This window comes from Vicia villosa, unplaced genomic scaffold, assembly GCF_029867415.1.
Source record: "Vicia villosa cultivar HV-30 ecotype Madison, WI unplaced genomic scaffold, Vvil1.0 ctg.002988F_1_1, whole genome shotgun sequence".
Classification (NCBI taxonomy): Eukaryota; Viridiplantae; Streptophyta; class Magnoliopsida; order Fabales; family Fabaceae; genus Vicia; species Vicia villosa.
This window is the reverse complement of record NW_026706084.1, coordinates 252,487-271,056: the sequence shown is the minus strand read 5'-3', so window position 1 is coordinate 271,056 and position 18,570 is coordinate 252,487. Positions and strand designations below refer to the sequence as shown.

Genomic DNA, 18,570 nt, shown 5'->3' with positions numbered 1-18,570 from the left:
TGAGATCGCATAAAATATTTACCCTAATCTTTCAAAATCAAATTAAAATACAAATAATTTTATCTTTAAATTAGATGAATTTTTTCTTAAAACCCACATTGTGAAACCTTGGTTAATGCATAAATCAATAAACTTTATTTATTTTTATTAGAAAAAATCTCAAAATGCAATGAAACATAGATAAATGACATGTTCATACTTAATTGGTCAAAACTTATAAACTCTTCAATTATTATATGTAAAATGACGAAAATAGCCTTGTAGGGCCTTATATAATGAAACATACCTTTCATTGAGCATAACACAACTATCCTATTTAATAGCTACAATATTGTCTCAACTCTATCAAACTTTCACATAATCATGGCATTCAATCAAGAATTAGAAGCTATAACTCAAGCTTTTTCAGGTCTCTATTCCTCAACTTGTAGTATCATATATTAATTTAATATACATATTTTGTTAATTTTTTAATATTCATTTTTTAAATGATATAATTTTCAGGACATGGTGTGGATGAGAAATCATTGGCAACAATATTGGGAAAATGGGATCCTGTGGAGAGAGAAACATATAGGAAGAAGACATCACCTTTCTTTGTTGAGGATCATGACAGAAAATTTCAGAAATGGAATGATCATCATGTTCGTCTTCTCAAACATGAGTTTGTGCGTTTTAAGGTATGAACTTTCTTCTCGATTTGTTGTTTTCTATGGTTTTTCTATCAGCCAGATGTTGAAGTTTTTGTTTTCTTGTAATTTTTAATTTTTATTTTGATTAATATATGGAGGATGGGAACATAAAAGGATATGGAGAAACATATAAGGAGTTGTATTAAGTTATTGTTATTATGATTAACAAGTCAGTTATATGAATAATTTTTATTTTTAAAATTTTCCAAAAAAATTATTTATTTCTATATGTTTTCTGAATATTTAAAAGAAAACTGGCAAAATGTTTTATTCCCCTATAGACTGTCCTTAATTTATTTTTATAAAGTTCATTTTTTTTTAGGTTTTATATTTTTTTAGTCTGATATGTTTACCTCAGAGTTTATTTTGATTCTTTAATTTACAAAATGTCTGTCAGTCATTTAACTTTTTAAAAGGTACCATACTAGTTATTTTGTGTAATTAGCAACTTATTTTTAAATTTATCCGCGGCTAATTAGATAAAAACAACTAATATAATACTTTAAAAAAATTAAGAACTAATATAAATATTTTTAAAGTTAATGAACCAAAATGAACCCAAAATTTACATTCAAAATCTTAAGAATATTAAGTCCTTTTGTTTTTTTTATTTACAAGTGGTTGTGGCATTTTCGAATCCACATATCTATCAATCGAAATTAATAAGTCAATACTATTTTACTAAAAAAATTGTTGTTCAAAATATTTATTTGATCACATTTTCCATAAAAGAATCTAGTCACATACGCATCTAAATTTATTTAAATAAAATTTAATTTGATCGTGTCACATCAATATTCTTAAAATTATATAATGTAATTCAAATCAATGAACATGTTTTTTATTTTTTATTAAAACAATTTTAATACGATAGATCTAGAAGAAGTAATGCTTGCCCTCCTATTTTTCTGGACTAATACTCACCTTTTTTTATTAATTAACTAGACTAGAAGACAATTAGATAAAATGTATTGTAATTGACACGTTATCGCAAGTTGCAACTATGACAATTATTAATTTATTTTATAATTTATATATAATTAAATAGAAGATTCAACCCTAATAATAAAATAAAAAGAATCACAAATTAGAAAACAATTACAAATTTTCTTGTGTAGTTCAAATCCTTATGTGTTGAGTTTTGAATGTAATGATCAGAATGCAGTGGTGCTTTGGAGCATGCACCCGTGGGAAAGAGATGCTCGTTTAGCAAAAGAGGCTCTAAAGAAAGGCCCAAGTTCATATAATGTCCTTATTGAGATTGCATGCACTAGATCTTCAGAGGAGCTTTTGGGAGCTAGAAAGGCATATCATTCCCTCTTTGATCACTCCATTGAAGAAGATGTTGCATCTCACATCCATGGCATTGACCGAAAGGTTCATACACCATCTGGTCACTATTATAAACAAATATTTACTTTACAAATTTATTGAATAATTAATATATCTGACTTATATGTAGCAAATAGATGAACTAATTAGTATCGATTGCATTTGAAAACAGCTCTTGGTTGCACTTGTAAGTGCCTATAGATACGAAGGAACAAAGGTCAAAGATGACACTGCAAAATCGGAGGCAAAAACACTTTCGAATGCCATTAAAAATGATCAAAAGAAGCCAATTGTTGAGGATGATGAAGTAATAAGGATTTTGTCAACAAGAAGCAAGCTACATCTTCAAGCAGTTTCCAAACACTATAAAGAAATATCTGGCAAAAATCTTGAAGAGGTATTATAAACATTTCTAATGCATGTACCATAATGTCATTAAAATTGTATTCAATTTCTGATCAAAACTTCACTATCTTTTGTTAGGATCTTGATGACTTAAGGTTTAAAGAGACTGTGCAATGTCTTTGTACTCCACAAGTATATTTCAGCAAGGTAAGACAAATTTACAAAATACATGTAATTACTCCCTCCGTTCCTTTTTAAGTGTCGTTTTAGCAAAAAGCTCTTCAACCAAGATAGTGGATTATTAGAGTTACTTTTCCTAATATACCCTTATTTATTTTTCTCTTTCCAAATAAATTCAATCATAAACTCTCTTTTTCTAATAACTATTTGAAAAATTTGAGGTGAAGTTAATGAAAAAATAAGGGTATAAATGACAAATTATAACATTAAATTATAAAACGACACTTAAATAGGAACAAAAAATTTCTTCTAAAACGACACTTAAAAAGGAACGGAGGGAGTATATAACTAGAGGGATTGGTCTCTTGGTAAAGACTTGAATTCTGAGAGTGTCATTCTCTCAAAGTCTCAGGTTTGAATTTTGCAAAATGCTAATAATTCATGTCTTGGACCGTTCATACAGAACTCTCCTAGAAGTGGACAGTGGTGGGATTAGTCTTTTTGAATTAATCGGTTGCAAGATCAAATATCAAGTTTTTAAAAAAAATTATATAACTATATATCTAATGCATATATATTTTTTACCTATAGGTTTTGGATGCATCATTGAAAATTGATGTGGATAAGAATGTTAAGAAATCACTTACTCGTGTGGTAATTACTAGAGCTGATATTGATATGAAGGAGATAAAAACTGAGTATCAAAAGTTATATGGAGTTTCTTTGCCTCACAAAATTGAAGAGACTGCTAAAGGAAACTACAAGGATTTCTTGCTAACCCTAATTACTAGAGGAGGCTAATTGGTGAGAATATTTAGAGAAAAAACCTTTGACAATTGTTGGTTTATTGAGAGATGAAATTCGAGTTTTTATTTTGTGTTGCTTGTAATGTTTATCAATTCAAATTTGTATTGTTCATGTTAAGCTATGTTTGACCTTGTATTATTATTCGTCACGGAAGAGAAAATTAAAAAAATGTAATCGAGTAAAGTTGTTTTTAGTATTTCTTTTTAAGAAATAAAAAGAATCTTTGTCGAGTCACCACATCATAAAACACTTATCGTATCAATTGGAAGTACATTTTCACATCGGTTGACTAACTGATGTAATATAGAGTGTTATAATAGGATCTGCACGTTTAATGGAGTTTCATAATAATTTTAAATAGACATTCTTTCATTTATTCGACGCATTAAAAATACGAAATGACAACAAAAGAATCGAAAAGTAATTCAAAATCACTTTATTATTACTATGGTATTATTGTCATTACCATCATTATTTGAAAACAAAGCACAAAACAATTTGAAGACATGTTCTTATAGCAAGAGATTTAGTGTTCTCTCCCTATAAGAGTAATAAGGAACCTCTTGTAGTCTCCTGAGATCTCCCTGGCCACTGCATCCTCGAGACGAATACTGTTTCTATGATAATACAATTCTTTGATGTCCTTCAAATCCTTCTCAGCCCTTGTGACCACCACACGAGTTAGTTCATCTTCATTGGTTCCAATCCTTTTCAACGCACTCCGAAGAATCTACATGAATTAAGTCAAAGACAAATTAATAGGTTCAATGTCATCACCAGAGTTTGAACTTTGGACCTACCCGTTAAATGTGTGAGTTTTTAGTGGTTATTATCACATCGTTTATAGATAAAAAATAGTGTTTGTGTTACCTTTTCATAGTACTTCTTGTGGTCATCAATGCAACGAATGGCAACATGAACAGCTTTAAGGAAGTCATCAGACTCTTCATTCAACAGTCTCTGCAAACACAAAGTTTGTTATAGAAAAAAGCATAGACATATATAATTGGTACTTATTTGTAAAGTGCTTAATCCAAACGAGATTATAATCTTTGAATCCTGAGTTTAAGAAAAACCTTGCTAATAGAGTAGCCATGATCATCTCTGTAGCGGTTGAAAGTAGCCTTGAGTTGGGCCTTGCTCCTTGTAGTAAGGATCCTGATAACTTCTTCAAGGTTACCATTCTTGTTTTTGATAGCCTCATGAAGAATTTCAGCCTCATATTTTGCCAAACTTGGATAGATTCTATCACCACCATATCGAAACGAGCTCACCAGTCCAACCAAAAGCTGCCAAAACAAACTATCAAATAGTACACTCAAGAATGTAAATCATTTATATATGCAGTCGTCTCAAGTTCTTGGAGACTCTGCAAATTAGTCGCAGTTTAATGATGACAAAATAAATAAATATCATATTTAACTACGATTTAACTGTGACAAACATTTCAAATAGTTAAATTTAGATCGGGTGTCATGACTTTACTTGGCGAAAATAGCCAGAGGTATGTGCAGCCACATGCTCTTCCAAAGAATGGTTGAATCGATAATGATAGGCGCACCGCACATTCACAAGCTCTTCAGGTTTAAGAACACTAGCGATTTCCACAATCACATGATAATCTCGGTGAACATTTTTAAGAGCTACATTTGCCAATACAGCATAACAATCGGAAGGCTCCAATATCCACCTATACATTGCTTTCTGTTCAAATTAACCACTATTAGTTTCAATTCTCTTAGTTATTATTCATTAATAATTTATAAATTGATTATAATACCTCAAAGTTACCAGAGAGCTCTGATTCAAGACGTTTAATGAGATCTTCGTTGTACATATTTTCGTAAACTTGTCTTATTTGTAGCCTTTGAGTAGCATTTCTATGTCCCATTATAGCTATGATAGCACTCTCATCAGTTCCCCACCCTATAAATTTAAACATAAAATAATCAATTATTTAACCACAGTTTATCCGTAACAAATTTTGAATTATAAAATCTAACCTTTGACTGCCTTATAAAGAACCATAGCATCATCCTCGGGAGTAAAATGCTCAGGAGCGACAATAGTAGCCATGATTTGTGATGTTTATTCTATGATATGGTTGGATGTTTTTTTTATCAAAGGTCCATGATGTATATTTATAGTATGATTTTACATTGTGCATTTCTACAAATGCAATGAACAAGTTTTCTTTTTCCAACCTTTTTTGTTATAAAATCTTAAAATCATAAATTAAATCATGTATTTTTTCTTTGGTAAGCCCTCATAAAGAAGTGTTACTTTAGATTTCACTTTTACTATTTTTATATTTGGTGCTCTCACAATTGCCATTTATGTTATGAAAAAGATACAAAGAATTTTATTTTTATATTGAAAAAAAATATTTGATGGTCAAACTAAAATAATATAATAATCATATATATATATATATATATATATATATATATATATATATATATATATATATATATATATATATATATATATATATATATATATATATATATATATATATATATATATATATATATATATATATATATATATTAGTGCTTAATTAAAATTGTCAGTATTCTATTTATATATATTAAAAATATGTTTGATTATAAGATAATAATATAATATAATAATCCTATCTTATATTCCCTCTATTTTTTATTATAAGTTGCTTTAGAAAAAATTTGTATTTTAATATAAGTCGTTTTACAATTTCAATGAATTATTGATGATATTTTTTCATTATATTCTTAAATATTTATTACTCTTTCTCATTTCAATTATATAAATTTATCTTCCACATATCATTAAAGAAGAACAATTTTATAAAAATCTTCATAATTTTTCATTTTCATACAATAATTATTATTTTTCTTAATATGTGTGAAAAGTTCAAAACGACTTATACTAAAAAACTGAGGTAGTATTGTTTAACTAGAAATATTTTATCCTTAATATTTGATCTAGAAACTATTAGAATAAATGGAATTTTTTTTTTTTTTTAAACTTGTCTACTAAATATAAATTTAAGGTTGTCATGATAACAATTTTACACAAAATCTTAACTCTGTGCTGACGTGTCACTTTAATAACAACTCTAATTTTATTTTTTTTCTCTTTTTTTTACATTTACTTTACAATTTTCTAAACTTAAATATAATAATGTAATTTTCAAAAAGTCATTTTCATTAACTTTTATTATTTTACATAATAAAAATAAATAAAGTTTTCGTATAAAATCTTAATTAGAAAAAGTATTGATAATACAAAGATAGTTGACACGATCATAGAAAAGATAATCTATAGAAATTGGTATAGTAGAAAAATAAAAGATAACATTGTTAATTTCATGATGTTGTAAATGCTTTTTGGTTTCTCTCCTAGCGATCGCTTTATACGTTCTTATATTTTTTGAATTAATATAAAGTCTCTATTTATTAAAAAAAGAAAAAATATTCATATAAAACATCATTATTTATTTAAATATACAGATGAACAAAGTGTTCTTATAAAATCTTAAATAAAAAATATTCTTATAAAAATTATTTTATTTATTTTTATATAAAAACAAAATAAAATAAAATTATAACACCTTAATTTTAAAAAAAGTGTTTCAAAAATATTCTTATAAAAACTATTTTATTTATTTATATACAAAAGGAACAAAATATCCTTATAACACCTTAGCTAAAAAAAAGTATTCCTATAAATTTTTAATTTATTTATAGCATAATACTATGTCGATCACTAGCAATAATAACATTTATTTTTATAAATAACTTATAACAGTAAATAAATAAAAATATATAAATACAATTCTAAATGACTAAAAAATTTATACGTTTTTTAATTCTATTTATATATAATAGTATAAATAAGTAGTTAAAATATTTTTTATTTTATTTTAAAACATTAGCGCTCAATAATTTAATTTGTAACATTTTTACATTATTAGTTCTTAAAAGTAACTTACTTTAATTTTACTTTTTCATATTCTATTTCCTTTAAAAATCTTACCTAAATGTATCCTTATAAAAATGATTTACTTATTTATATTTTAAAAAAATACAAAATATCTTTATAAAATCTTAGATAAAAAAAGTGTCCTTATAAAAAAATATTTTTCTTATTTAACATCACTAATACTACATATATCACTTAAAATAATACTATTTATATAAATACTTTTTAGTAAGGAAGAAAAAAAAAGGATTTCAAGAGGAAAATGAGCTCAGGCGAAAAAAGTGACGATTTGTCTTCTTTCACCCTAATTTCCTAAACCACCCAACGCTGCCTTGTGCTGCCTCCATCCCCAACGTCCGTGTACCATGAATAAGTTTCATATTCCATGGTCTTGTTTAAAAGAATCAAACGCTCTTCAAAAACCCGAACTTTCAATAGCGAAACAACCGAAAACTTTCGCACAGGCGGTCTGTAACATCCCATATTTTTCATTTAATTTAATTAGGATTTAAATTAATTATTGGATTATTTAGAATTTTATTGGATTAATTGGAGAAAATTGTGAAATACCGGTATTGAGCCAGTGTCGTGTTTAGTAAATGGGAGGTGTTAATTGAGAGGCCTTTTACTAAGTGTGATTCTATTTTTCATAAAACAAGGAAATAAGGAAAAAGAGGAGAATATAAGCAAAAGAGGAGAAGACAAAGAACGTGAAAGAGCAAAGGAAAGAAGAGAAGAAAATTCAAAGGCAATTGGCTAAGGTAAGGGGTGACAATCCTTTTAGCCTATATTATCAGTTTAATGATGATAGGATTGAATTTGTATGTTGTTTATTTCAATTGGGATGTATGTTAGGTTTAGGGATTTTGGATTGTAGAGTTAAATTGGATGAAATTGATGAATTGGAAAGATTATGGAACTTGTGTGATGTTAAAGAACCCCACAGTGAGTTAGAAATGTGTTAAATTGTGTGAATTGGTTCTGTTTTAGTGATATATTGGTTTTGGATACGAATTGGATTGAGTTGCAGTGAGAAGATGCTGTCAAATGTTGATTTTCTGCTGTAGGTCGTGCGTAATCGGTTACGGTAACCGATTACGGTAACGTGAATTTTCTGAAAACTGAGTTTTGGGACTGGTAATCGGTTACGGTATCCGATTACGAGTGTTTTTCAAAAATAGCGAATAGAGTTACGTCAAGTGTAATCGGTTACACTGTTTTTGGTAACCGGTTACACTGAAGCAATTTTGGAAAATGAATGATTTTCGTGCGTGTAATCGGTTACGCCATTTTGGTAACCTGTTACACTGTAGCTTTTTGAAAATAAATAAATATTTTTTAAAACTCATAACTTTCAAACCGTGTACCCGTTTTAAGCGTCGTTTTGAGTGTTGTAAAGCTAACGAAATATTCTATATGATAAAAGGATGACACAGACTGTAACTCGCTTTTATTTTTTGTATAAAAAAACTCTATTTAAGCATTTTGGTGAGTTCATACATTGTGTGCATATATTGATAAATGTGACAATGTGGTAATATGGTGATGATATGATTGTGATATTAATGTCGTGATTGTTGTGATGTTGTATGATTGATTATTGAACGATGTTGAAACACGAACATACTGAGCAGGGCCGGCCCAAACAATTTGGAGGCCCTGTACGACTTTTAAAATTGAATTAATAATAAATAAAAATCCTTTTCTTAAAATTTTGATACATATTATTCTTATATATTAAAATTAAAGTGTTTTTTCTTCCTTCGTTCGATTTATTTAATCTCATAATTTATAATTTTGTTAAGAGGTTTGTGAGTTTCATTTTATATATGTCTGTAAAAAACAAAAAGAACTTTGTGTCTATAGAAAAGACTAATTATTTATTTTTTAATTATGTTTGGATTTAAAAATATATGAGAAAAGAGAACATGTACATTGAAAGCAGGGGAAATTCATTCCATGTGTTTTTGTGTATCTCTTACTCTGTGTGGCCATTGTTTTTCATTTCTCTCTATCTCAATTCAAGGAAATTTATTAAACTTATATTCTACAATGTCTTGCATTTTCATATTTTAACTAAAATGAAATCAAGTTTTGTATTATATTAAATTTTCATTTTCATCTTTTTATTTATATAATGGAAAAGGGTTAAATATATTTTTGGTCCTATAAATATCTTAAGTTTTGACTTTTAGTTTCTATAAAAAAATTGTTTTAGTCTTTATGAAATTGTTTTTGCATAGCGTTTTAGTCCTTCTACAGGGACTAAAACTACATGCATAAATAATTTTATAGAGACTAAAACATGACTTTTTTTATAAGACTAAAACATGACTTTTTTTATAAGGACTAAAACTTAAAATTGATAATTTTTTAGAGATAAAAACATATTTAAAATGATAAACAAATGAAATGAAAGACCATAACAAGATTTATTTTATTTTACCTAAACTATCATAAATATGAGGTATGTTAACATAGAAATTATTAAAGCCCACATCCGTTGGTAAACATTAGAGATAAAGTTTTAATAGTGTAAAGCAATTATAATAGATGTAGATACAACTCTGCAATGACACATTTCCCAGTAGCCACAATCAGTCACTAACAAATTTGTTTATTATTAGTAAAGTAGATTATAGTGTTAGTAGTTCAATATATTTAGAGCCCCTAGAAAATATGAGGCCCTGTGCTATGGCACATGTTGCACAGCCACAGGGCGGGGCCTGATACTGAGTTCGGTGTTGATAACAGTGAGTTATGTTGAGATGAAATTGTTCATCGTATCGGTGATGATGGTGAGTATGTTATATGCTTTGCATGCATTCATAATCATTTTTGGTGGCTGAATCTCAATGATGTTTGGATCAGTGGAGGCATAATTCCCATTGTGTGGAATTAGTGCTGGCAGGACCATATCTCGGTGATGTTTAGATCGGTCATATGGGTTAATCCCATGAAGAATTGGTACCACATGCATAGTGTCAGTGCATTTGCATATGTGCTGTAATAACATGATTGAAAGATTTCTAGTGTTATTTCATGGTGATTGATTGATTGTATATTGTGTTGTTAGTGTATATTCTCTGAAAATCTAAATATATTGCAGTTGGGTGAATAATGTGCAAATGATATTTTATCGTTATGAACTTATAATATAGTTTAATTGTGATATGTCTCACCCTTACTGACGACCATTTTCAGATTGAGGAGTAGCGGCATTTGAGCTTGGTGAGGATAGCTTATAGGCTAGCCCTTTAGTTCGCGTCGGTGTCATGATCTGATCTTGTAACACTAGAGAATGCTAGTTTTAGAGTTGATTTTTATACTCTCATTTTTATTATTGGTTTTCGGATTATGTTTAATTGGTTTATGAACCAGTGGTTTTGGTGTTTATACCCGATAGTTATGTTATTCAGTTTTTGAATTAATTCCGCTGTGTTGAACATGGTTTACTAAATAATGGTGTTTTGTTCCTCGTGAAAAGCATGACAATCGGTTTGATGTTTTATTTATTTTAATTTGTGACATACATGCTTCATGTTTACTCTGAATTTTAGATCATAATCCGCGGGGGTATCGAAGGGTGTTACACGGTCTCAAACGTTTGCAATATACCGATTTCACAATTACCCCAACCAACCATAAAGGAGGATATATTGGCCATTACAATCCCGGATGAGGAGTACTTAGCAAGTATTGCATGCAAACATAATCTACAGGGTAGGATTGTGTGACCTAAGGGATCCACTCCGCTTACTGTAGTTGCCTTAAAGAGCAAGTTAACGTTGTTGGGGAATAATCTTGGTCGGCTGGGTTTAACCTCTCTTGGACGCGGCTTTTATGAATTCTCATTTTCATCTTTGGAAGACATGAGGAGGGTCCGTTCGGTGGCATCATGCAACCTGGATCTAGGGTTTCTCAAGCTTTTTTCCTGGACTAGGGATTTCAATCCTAGTATCCTAAAAAACACTACAGCTCAAGTATGGGTGAGGCTTTATGGTTTGGCTCAAGAATACTGGCGGCCTAAGATCTTCTTTGCCATTGCGAGTAGCATCAGGATCACTATCTGTACATATGAGATTGCCACTAAGCCTATGTTCGATTGAACGTTTGGTCATTATGTTCGTGTGTTGGTTGACATGGATCTTTCTTTACCATTACGCTCCAACACTCTGGTGGAGAGACAAGGATTTGCCTTCTTTGTTGAATTATTGTATGACAATCTCCCTGATTTTTATTCTAATTGTAATATCATTTGCCATAACATTGATAGATGCAGACACTATCAGCCTAATGAGAATGAAAGACATGACAATAGCTCATTAGAAAGAAATGACAATAGGAAGGAGAAAGTGGACGCTAGGGATAAGAAAGCTAAAGCTTATGTCCCAGTCAAAGACAGTCGAAATAATGCAGCTGCAGGGGAGATTCACTCTGAACCTGAATAGGTTTTTCAAGTTATCAACAAAGGGAAAGAGGTAGTTGTGGATGTTACTCCTAAACCGATTCACAGGTGGAAGGAACCAGCACTATGGTGGTGGCTCAGCAGAACAAATTTGCGGCTCTTATTCAAGCAAGGATTCTAATTCTTTGAAGACCTCTATAGAGAAAGAAAGAGTAAATAATTCAGTAGTAGATATTTTGAGTCTTGCTCATGATGGGATTGGCTCTCAAGGAGCTGATGAGGATGCTAGTTCTCAAGATTTCGAGTTCGTCGATGCTACTCAATTCCAATTCCATGACAAATCCCTTCAAGAGCCTATTGTACTAAGGGACAAGGAAATTCATAATATGGAATTTTTAAAGTCTTCTTGGGCCAACATGGTTGAGGCATGATCGCGACTTTACGTGTCTATTAATATGATGACTGCAAGTGCACAGTCGTGTCGTGTGGTTTTAAAAGATATCGAATCCACATGGACTATGAATCGACCTACCGTTATCTAAGGTTACTATGTAAAGCTAAGACTAAGAATACTTGGGTTGTTTCTAAAGGGAAATTAAAAATCTTAATTCTAAGGAATATAATAATAAGCGGGTATCAGTATGTATTTCGTCTAACTTAGGTAATCCGAAGTTCCGTTGGTTATGGTTCTCGTTTAATAAAAAATCTCTATTAACTATGTCATTTAAAAGTCCTCCTCTCAAACTCTCGCTCTGTTGATTTAGACTACTATCCTAACCCATAATATACGCTCTCGCTGTCCCATTAGATTTAGAAAAGCTTTTTGAAAACATCACAGTTGATAAAATGCTCATTTCATGAAGAGGTTATTTACTTAAATCTCCTAGTCTCAAACTCTCGCTCTGTTGACTCGGATCATGCTAGTATTCCCTAACGTACGCTCTCGCTATCCCGTGTCGAGTTTAAAAACACTTTTTGAAAATAAATAAATTCTAATTAGTTTTAATATGCTCTCGTTATCCTTAAAACTAATGTTCTATGTCTACTATCCAGTTAAAGATCTCAAACTCTCCCTCTATTGATTTTAACCTTTATTAGTTCTAAAATCTCAAACTCTCGCTCTGTTGGTTTTATAACTTTAGCAAATTAAATTAGACACAAAACCAGAAACGATTAATTTTTAATAAAACATATTTAAGCCAATTTATTTTGGATCCCTACGGTTAAATTACTTTACATACCGATATCTTAATTAAATTAGCCAGACATATTGATACGGTTAAACATGCATAAATAAATTCGGTTTATAATTTTAGGCATAATAATTGGCATACAATATATCATGCAATAAAATAATAATTAAAACGGTAAATAGAAACCTGAATAATGTAAATCTGAAATAAAAACTTGAATCTTTGAGTACTTGAACTTCCACCATAGGTCGGTTGGATCGTTCTTCAGAAATTATTCGGCGTAAATTAAACAAGGAAATAAAAACTTGGACCTAACGTAAGGTTAGACCAAATAAAGATTCACAATAATTTCCGGTGTAGAAATTGCTGTGAGAAAAAGAAAACGGGAGTTAAAGAACAAACGGGAATTAACTTGCAAAGAAAATAATTGAAGTATGAAAACAGAAAATAAAAACAACAACTTTCTCTTGCAGAATTTCGGACCCTTCTAATGAACCATTAGCTTTTCTTTTATAGTGTAGGTATCCAACGTATGTTTTCTTCCATTCAGTGTCCACGTCCCTTCTTTTTCTCCTTAAAGTTTGCGTTCACGTGACCGAGAAAAAGAGACGTTATTTGAAAAGGGCTTGAGACGTGCGTCTCAAGTGGGCTAAAAATAGGGAGACGGGCGTCTCCACTTATGATGTGGCAAGGGGAGTGGGAGACGGACGTCTCCACTCCTTTTACTTGGTCTCCCCCCTTCAATTCAACTTGGGCCTTTCTCCACGTTACAAGCCCAAGACGGGCGTCTTCATGTTGGGTCAAATGGAGACGGGCGTCTCCTCTTCTTCATAGTGGGAGCTTTAACTCCTTCGTGGGCTGGGCTTCCACATAATTGGTTTTTCCTGTTTGCACCCCTCATTTTTGATTCATTCTATTTGCACCTCTTTGCCTCTTTTCTTCTTTCTTTGTCTTTTTAAATTGATTCTTTTACATTTCTTCTTCTTTTGATAAATAGTTCTCAAAACGAACATAAAATCTGAAACATAGAGAATACCAGCATAATACTAAAATAAAGTAATTAAATTAAATGAAAATACTAAAATTGTTTATGAAAACTAAGTCAAATATATGATATAAATTCGTGTTATCAAGGGGAAGAAGGACGAAATCACTCACGTTGCAATTGACCATGTGCCGGAGCCTTCTAATTTTGAGGCCGTGTCATATAAAAGAAACACAAACAAAGTAGTTGGATCAAAATCCCAAGGACAATATAAAACCAGCTCCATGGTTAGTCTTCCTTTGAAGGTTAAATGAAGTGCTTGTTCTGGAACATTAGGGGGGAAGCCAATACCCCATCAAGATTGGCCTTAAGGAGACTCATTGTGATGACAAAGCCAGATATAGTTTTAGTGGCGGAACCGTGGATGTCTTTTGACAAATTTCCAATGAAATGGTTTGGTAAGCTTAGTTTGAAAGCTTTCTCTTTCAATAAAAGGGAAATTTGGCACCTAACTTGTGGTGTATTTGTAAGCAAGATATAGATCCATTCATTGTGGATTGTGAAGATCAACATGTAGCTTTCCACATCGAAATTAGAAACCAATTATTCGGCATTGCTGCAGTTTATGCTTCAACCTGTCACATAAAAAGAAGACATCTTTGGCACAAGCTCCAAACCATGTCTCAATCCAATTCTGCTTGGTGTTTCATAGGGGACTGTCATCCTTGGATGAGCATAAAGGCAACTATAATCTATCTCTAGCTCCCATGCAGGAATTTCAAACTTGGATTGACTTTAACAAGCTATATCATATCCCAACCAAAGGGGTGTGGCTCTCTTGGTCGAATGGGAGAAAAGGGAAGGCTCACACTCAAAAAAGGCTCGATAGGGCGATATGAAATCAACCTTGGCTGCTCAACTGTAACAACTTTTCTGCTTCCACTTTGATTAGGCACAAATCTGATTACTACCCGATTTTATTTGAGTTTCATAATCCCTCTTTGAGAGCTGCTCCTCAATTCAAATTCTTAAAAGATGTGGACTTTGCATGATACCTGGAGGAAGTTAGTATTGGACTTGTGGGTGAATGTTTTCTATGGAAGCCTAATGTTTGTTCTCACTTCCAAGCTGAAACTTCTCAAGAATAACCTCAAAATTTGGAACAAAACAATGTTTGGGAATGTACACGATTATGTCAGTTCTGCTGAATCTGAGTTGAAGGAGATTCAAGATCAACTTAACTATCTTGGTTATAATGAAAATCTAAGACTATAAGAGAAACGAGCCTGAACCAAACTGAAGGATGCGCTTCAAAAATAGAATAGTTTCTGGCAGGAGAAAGCCAAGTCCAATTAGCACTTGAAAGGGGATAGAAACACCAACTATTTCCATAGGATGGCAAAAATCAAGCAAGCAGCTAGAACCATCAATGCTCTTAGAGTTGGAGAGCACACTCTTATTGATCCAAAGGCTATAACTGATCATATCACATCATACTTTAAAATTTTGTTTACTTCTAATTCTGCAGTGGTGCAGGATCATTTACTTTTGGATGAAGTTATTCCCCTTGTGGTCAATGGGGATATTAACTACATGCTTACCATGTTGCCTACCCTCATGGAGATTGAGAATGTAGTTTTCTCACTTAATAAGGATGGAGCATCGGGGCCTGATAGATTTGGTGCTCACTGCTAATCAGACATTTTGGGACATTGTCAGTACTGACGTTGAGAATGCTACTTTGAATTTTTTAAGAACAAGTTGGTTTCTTCGGAATTTCAATGCCAATACCTTGGTCCTTATTCCGAAGGAGCCCGAAGCTGATTTTGTTGACAAATTCAGGCCTATTGCTATGGCCAATTTTAAATTCATGATAATCTCGAAGATAATTGCCGACAGACTTGATCGTATCATTCCTGCTATGATATCTCCAGAGCAAAAAGGATTTATACATGGGAGAAACATCAAGGACTGTGTGCATCTGGCTTCTGGAGTTGCTAATGTCATGGACCTTAAGGCTTTTGGAGGTAATTTAGCTCTTAAAATTGACATCACTAAAGCTTTTGATACCATAGAATGACCATTTCTTTTAAAATTCCTTAGAAGATTTGGATTAAATGCTACTTTTTGTTCATGGATTGAAACCATTCTAAAGTCAGCAACTCTCTCAATTTATGTGAATGGTGCACTTCACAGATATTTCAATTGTACGCGAGGTTTCCGGCAAGGGGGACCTCTCCCCCATGTCATACCCCAATTTTTGACCTCTGAGATCCCATCATTTTCTAAGTGTTATGATCATTATCATTATCATTTATCATCATGCATTATTTTATTTACTAACAAAAAAATAAAAAGAAAAAAAAGTTTGTTGCTTGTGTGTTAAAAACAGGAGAATGATCAAGAGAAAGCTGAAGAAATTAGGATTTTGAGGCCCACAAGAGGTTCAACATTCTCTCAAGATTCAAAGGTTCCTCCAATCAATATTCAAGTCCAAGGATGGCTCAGTTTAAGGCAGACAACTCTCAAGATCGCCTGAAGCACCAAATTAGGGTTTTGACCTAATTTCACCAGAGGATTAACTTTTAATCAGGAGATGATTCCAAGACTCAAAATATGATTCAAAGGCCTTCAAATCAACATTATAGTCCATTCATGTCATTCAATTGAGGAGAAGACCTTGATTCATTGAAAGATCGCAAAACTGCAGTTCATCTGAAAAAAGTCAACCGCAGTCAAAAATCAAGATTTTTGGTCAACATCAATCATTTGAAGTAATATTTATCATTTGATCAAGGATTGATCATAATTCATCAAGAAAAGTTCAGAAATCAACAAAACTCAAAATTTGCAAAATTAGGGTTTTTGACCTAAAAGTCAACTGAACTTTGACCAGCCATAACTCTCTCCTGATTCATAAAAAAAATTACAACAAAATCTCATTCTCAAGGAAATTCAATTTTCTACAACTTTGATGTTGGGCCCAAGGTCAAGAAATGCTTCCGCATAAGAGATATAAGCCAAAACATTACAGGTCATTTTGAAAGTCAACAAAACGCAATTTTTTGTCAAAGCCCATATCATCAAGATAACTTCTCCAAATGCAAAAGAGCTTCGAAAGTGGCTTGTAGAGGACATCTTGGGCTTTCCAAAAAGTACAAGAACACTTTCATAGGATCAAAATTGAGGGAGATATGCCTTGATGAAGTTGACCTTTTTTGGAAGAATGCATGAAACAAGTAATGACCAAAATTTGATTCTTTTTCAAAAAGGGCAATTCTTTTGTGATTCAATCTTGGTTCTCATATGTTCAAGGGCATTCACAACATATCCATGATTCATGACATTTTTATTCCATTTTTAATTAAATTTTATTCATTTAAAGTTTAATTAAAGTGAGATAATTCAAGGATAATGCAATGAAGCTTCATGTGATGCAAACAATGACCATTCAAGATGCTTAAAGATAAGATTGCAAGATTGGAGAGAATAATACTTGAGTGATTAAACCATGGTTAAGTTTTTAACCTAGCATAAAAGAATATTCCATTCTTTTTCCACAAAATCAATCATGGTTTTTTCCACTTGCTTAGCCTATAAATAAGAGATCATTTCTTCATTCAAAAGGGGCCACAAAAGCTACAAAATCATCAACAAGAACAACAACAAACACCAAAGCCATAGCTTAAGAATTTTATATTTTCCAAAAGTTTCAATAAACTTGTAAAAATCAAGGCTCATTCAAATAGCCACTTTCAATCAATTTCAATCACTCTATTCCACTCTTGGGACATCATAGAGTAAGCATCATGTAGTCTATAACATGTAGTAGTGTTAGGAGTTCATGAATCAAAAACTCCATATTTATGCATATTTCAAATTTTATCATATTTTTATTATTGTTATATTTTGTTGAAATCTAATGACACTAACATGTTCCTAGGAATATTTAGAGTAAGTTTGAACGTTAGCATGAAGCTTTAATGGCCAGAACTAAGAGAACCATGTTAAAACACCATGTATGAACATAACCATGGCCAAGCTCGAAACTCATAGCTACGTTGCTCTAATAGAAAAACTAACACCGCTATCATGTTCAGAAGGGTAAAATTAGGTGATCTGGGTGGCCCTTGTTTTTTTTCATCTTCATTTTGTAGGTCGTTCAAGAGCTTGAAAATTTGAAGGAAATATCCGCAGATAAATCCGCAGGAAAAAGGAAGAAGAAGATGAATAGTAAAGGAGACTCCTTTGACCGCTTGCGTGGTGTTTACCCAGAAAAATGGTAAACAAGCGCTAGTTTCCTTTTTAAAGGTTACTTTTGCGGAATCAACTAGAATACTCCAGGACTAATTGCTTTATTTTGTTATATTATGTGTATCTGATTTGTATTAAATGTAAATAGTGACTTTAACGTAAAAGTAAGCATTGAAATTAAAGGCTTTAAGTAAATCAAAGCAATAAAAAAGGCAGTAAATGTGCACTGAAAGATAAAATGTAATGTAAAATGATTGCATTTAATTAAACTGGTACGCATACGTACATTCCAAAGTTGCACTCGTTACTCATTGCGCAGAGATTTGAGTTTACTCGTGTTTATGTAGAAAATGCGGACCTCTAACTATTCCTATGAAACTTGCTTAAATAGAAAAATAAAATAACTACTAC

The 18,570-nt window shown here is 31.4% G+C and overlaps 3 protein-coding genes across 3 annotated transcripts; 2 read left to right on the top strand and 1 right to left on the bottom strand.

The window, feature by feature from the left end:
- Positions 1-292: 292 nt before the first annotated feature.
- LOC131640174 (annexin D4) lies at positions 293-3,590 on the top strand. The gene is made up of 6 exons (XM_058910582.1): positions 293-409; positions 505-680; positions 1,851-2,069; positions 2,197-2,421; positions 2,508-2,576; positions 3,141-3,590. The coding sequence occupies exons 1-6, from the start codon at positions 364-366 to the stop codon at positions 3,348-3,350; spliced, it is 945 nt and encodes a 314-aa protein (XP_058766565.1). The 5' UTR covers positions 293-363; the 3' UTR covers positions 3,351-3,590.
- A 187-nt stretch (positions 3,591-3,777) lies between these two features.
- Positions 3,778-5,491, bottom strand: LOC131640175 (annexin-like protein RJ4). The gene is made up of 6 exons (XM_058910583.1): positions 5,360-5,491; positions 5,137-5,282; positions 4,842-5,060; positions 4,433-4,645; positions 4,227-4,316; positions 3,778-4,086 (listed from the first exon to the last, which is right to left on the bottom strand). The coding sequence occupies exons 1-6, from the start codon at positions 5,430-5,432 to the stop codon at positions 3,883-3,885; spliced, it is 945 nt and encodes a 314-aa protein (XP_058766566.1). The 5' UTR covers positions 5,433-5,491; the 3' UTR covers positions 3,778-3,882.
- Positions 5,492-15,300: 9,809 nt separating this feature from the next.
- Positions 15,301-15,985, top strand: LOC131640178 (uncharacterized). The gene is made up of 2 exons (XM_058910586.1): positions 15,301-15,537; positions 15,605-15,985. Exons 1-2 carry the CDS (start codon positions 15,301-15,303, stop codon positions 15,983-15,985), a joined length of 618 nt encoding a protein of 205 aa, XP_058766569.1.
- Positions 15,986-18,570: the final 2,585 nt, after the last annotated feature.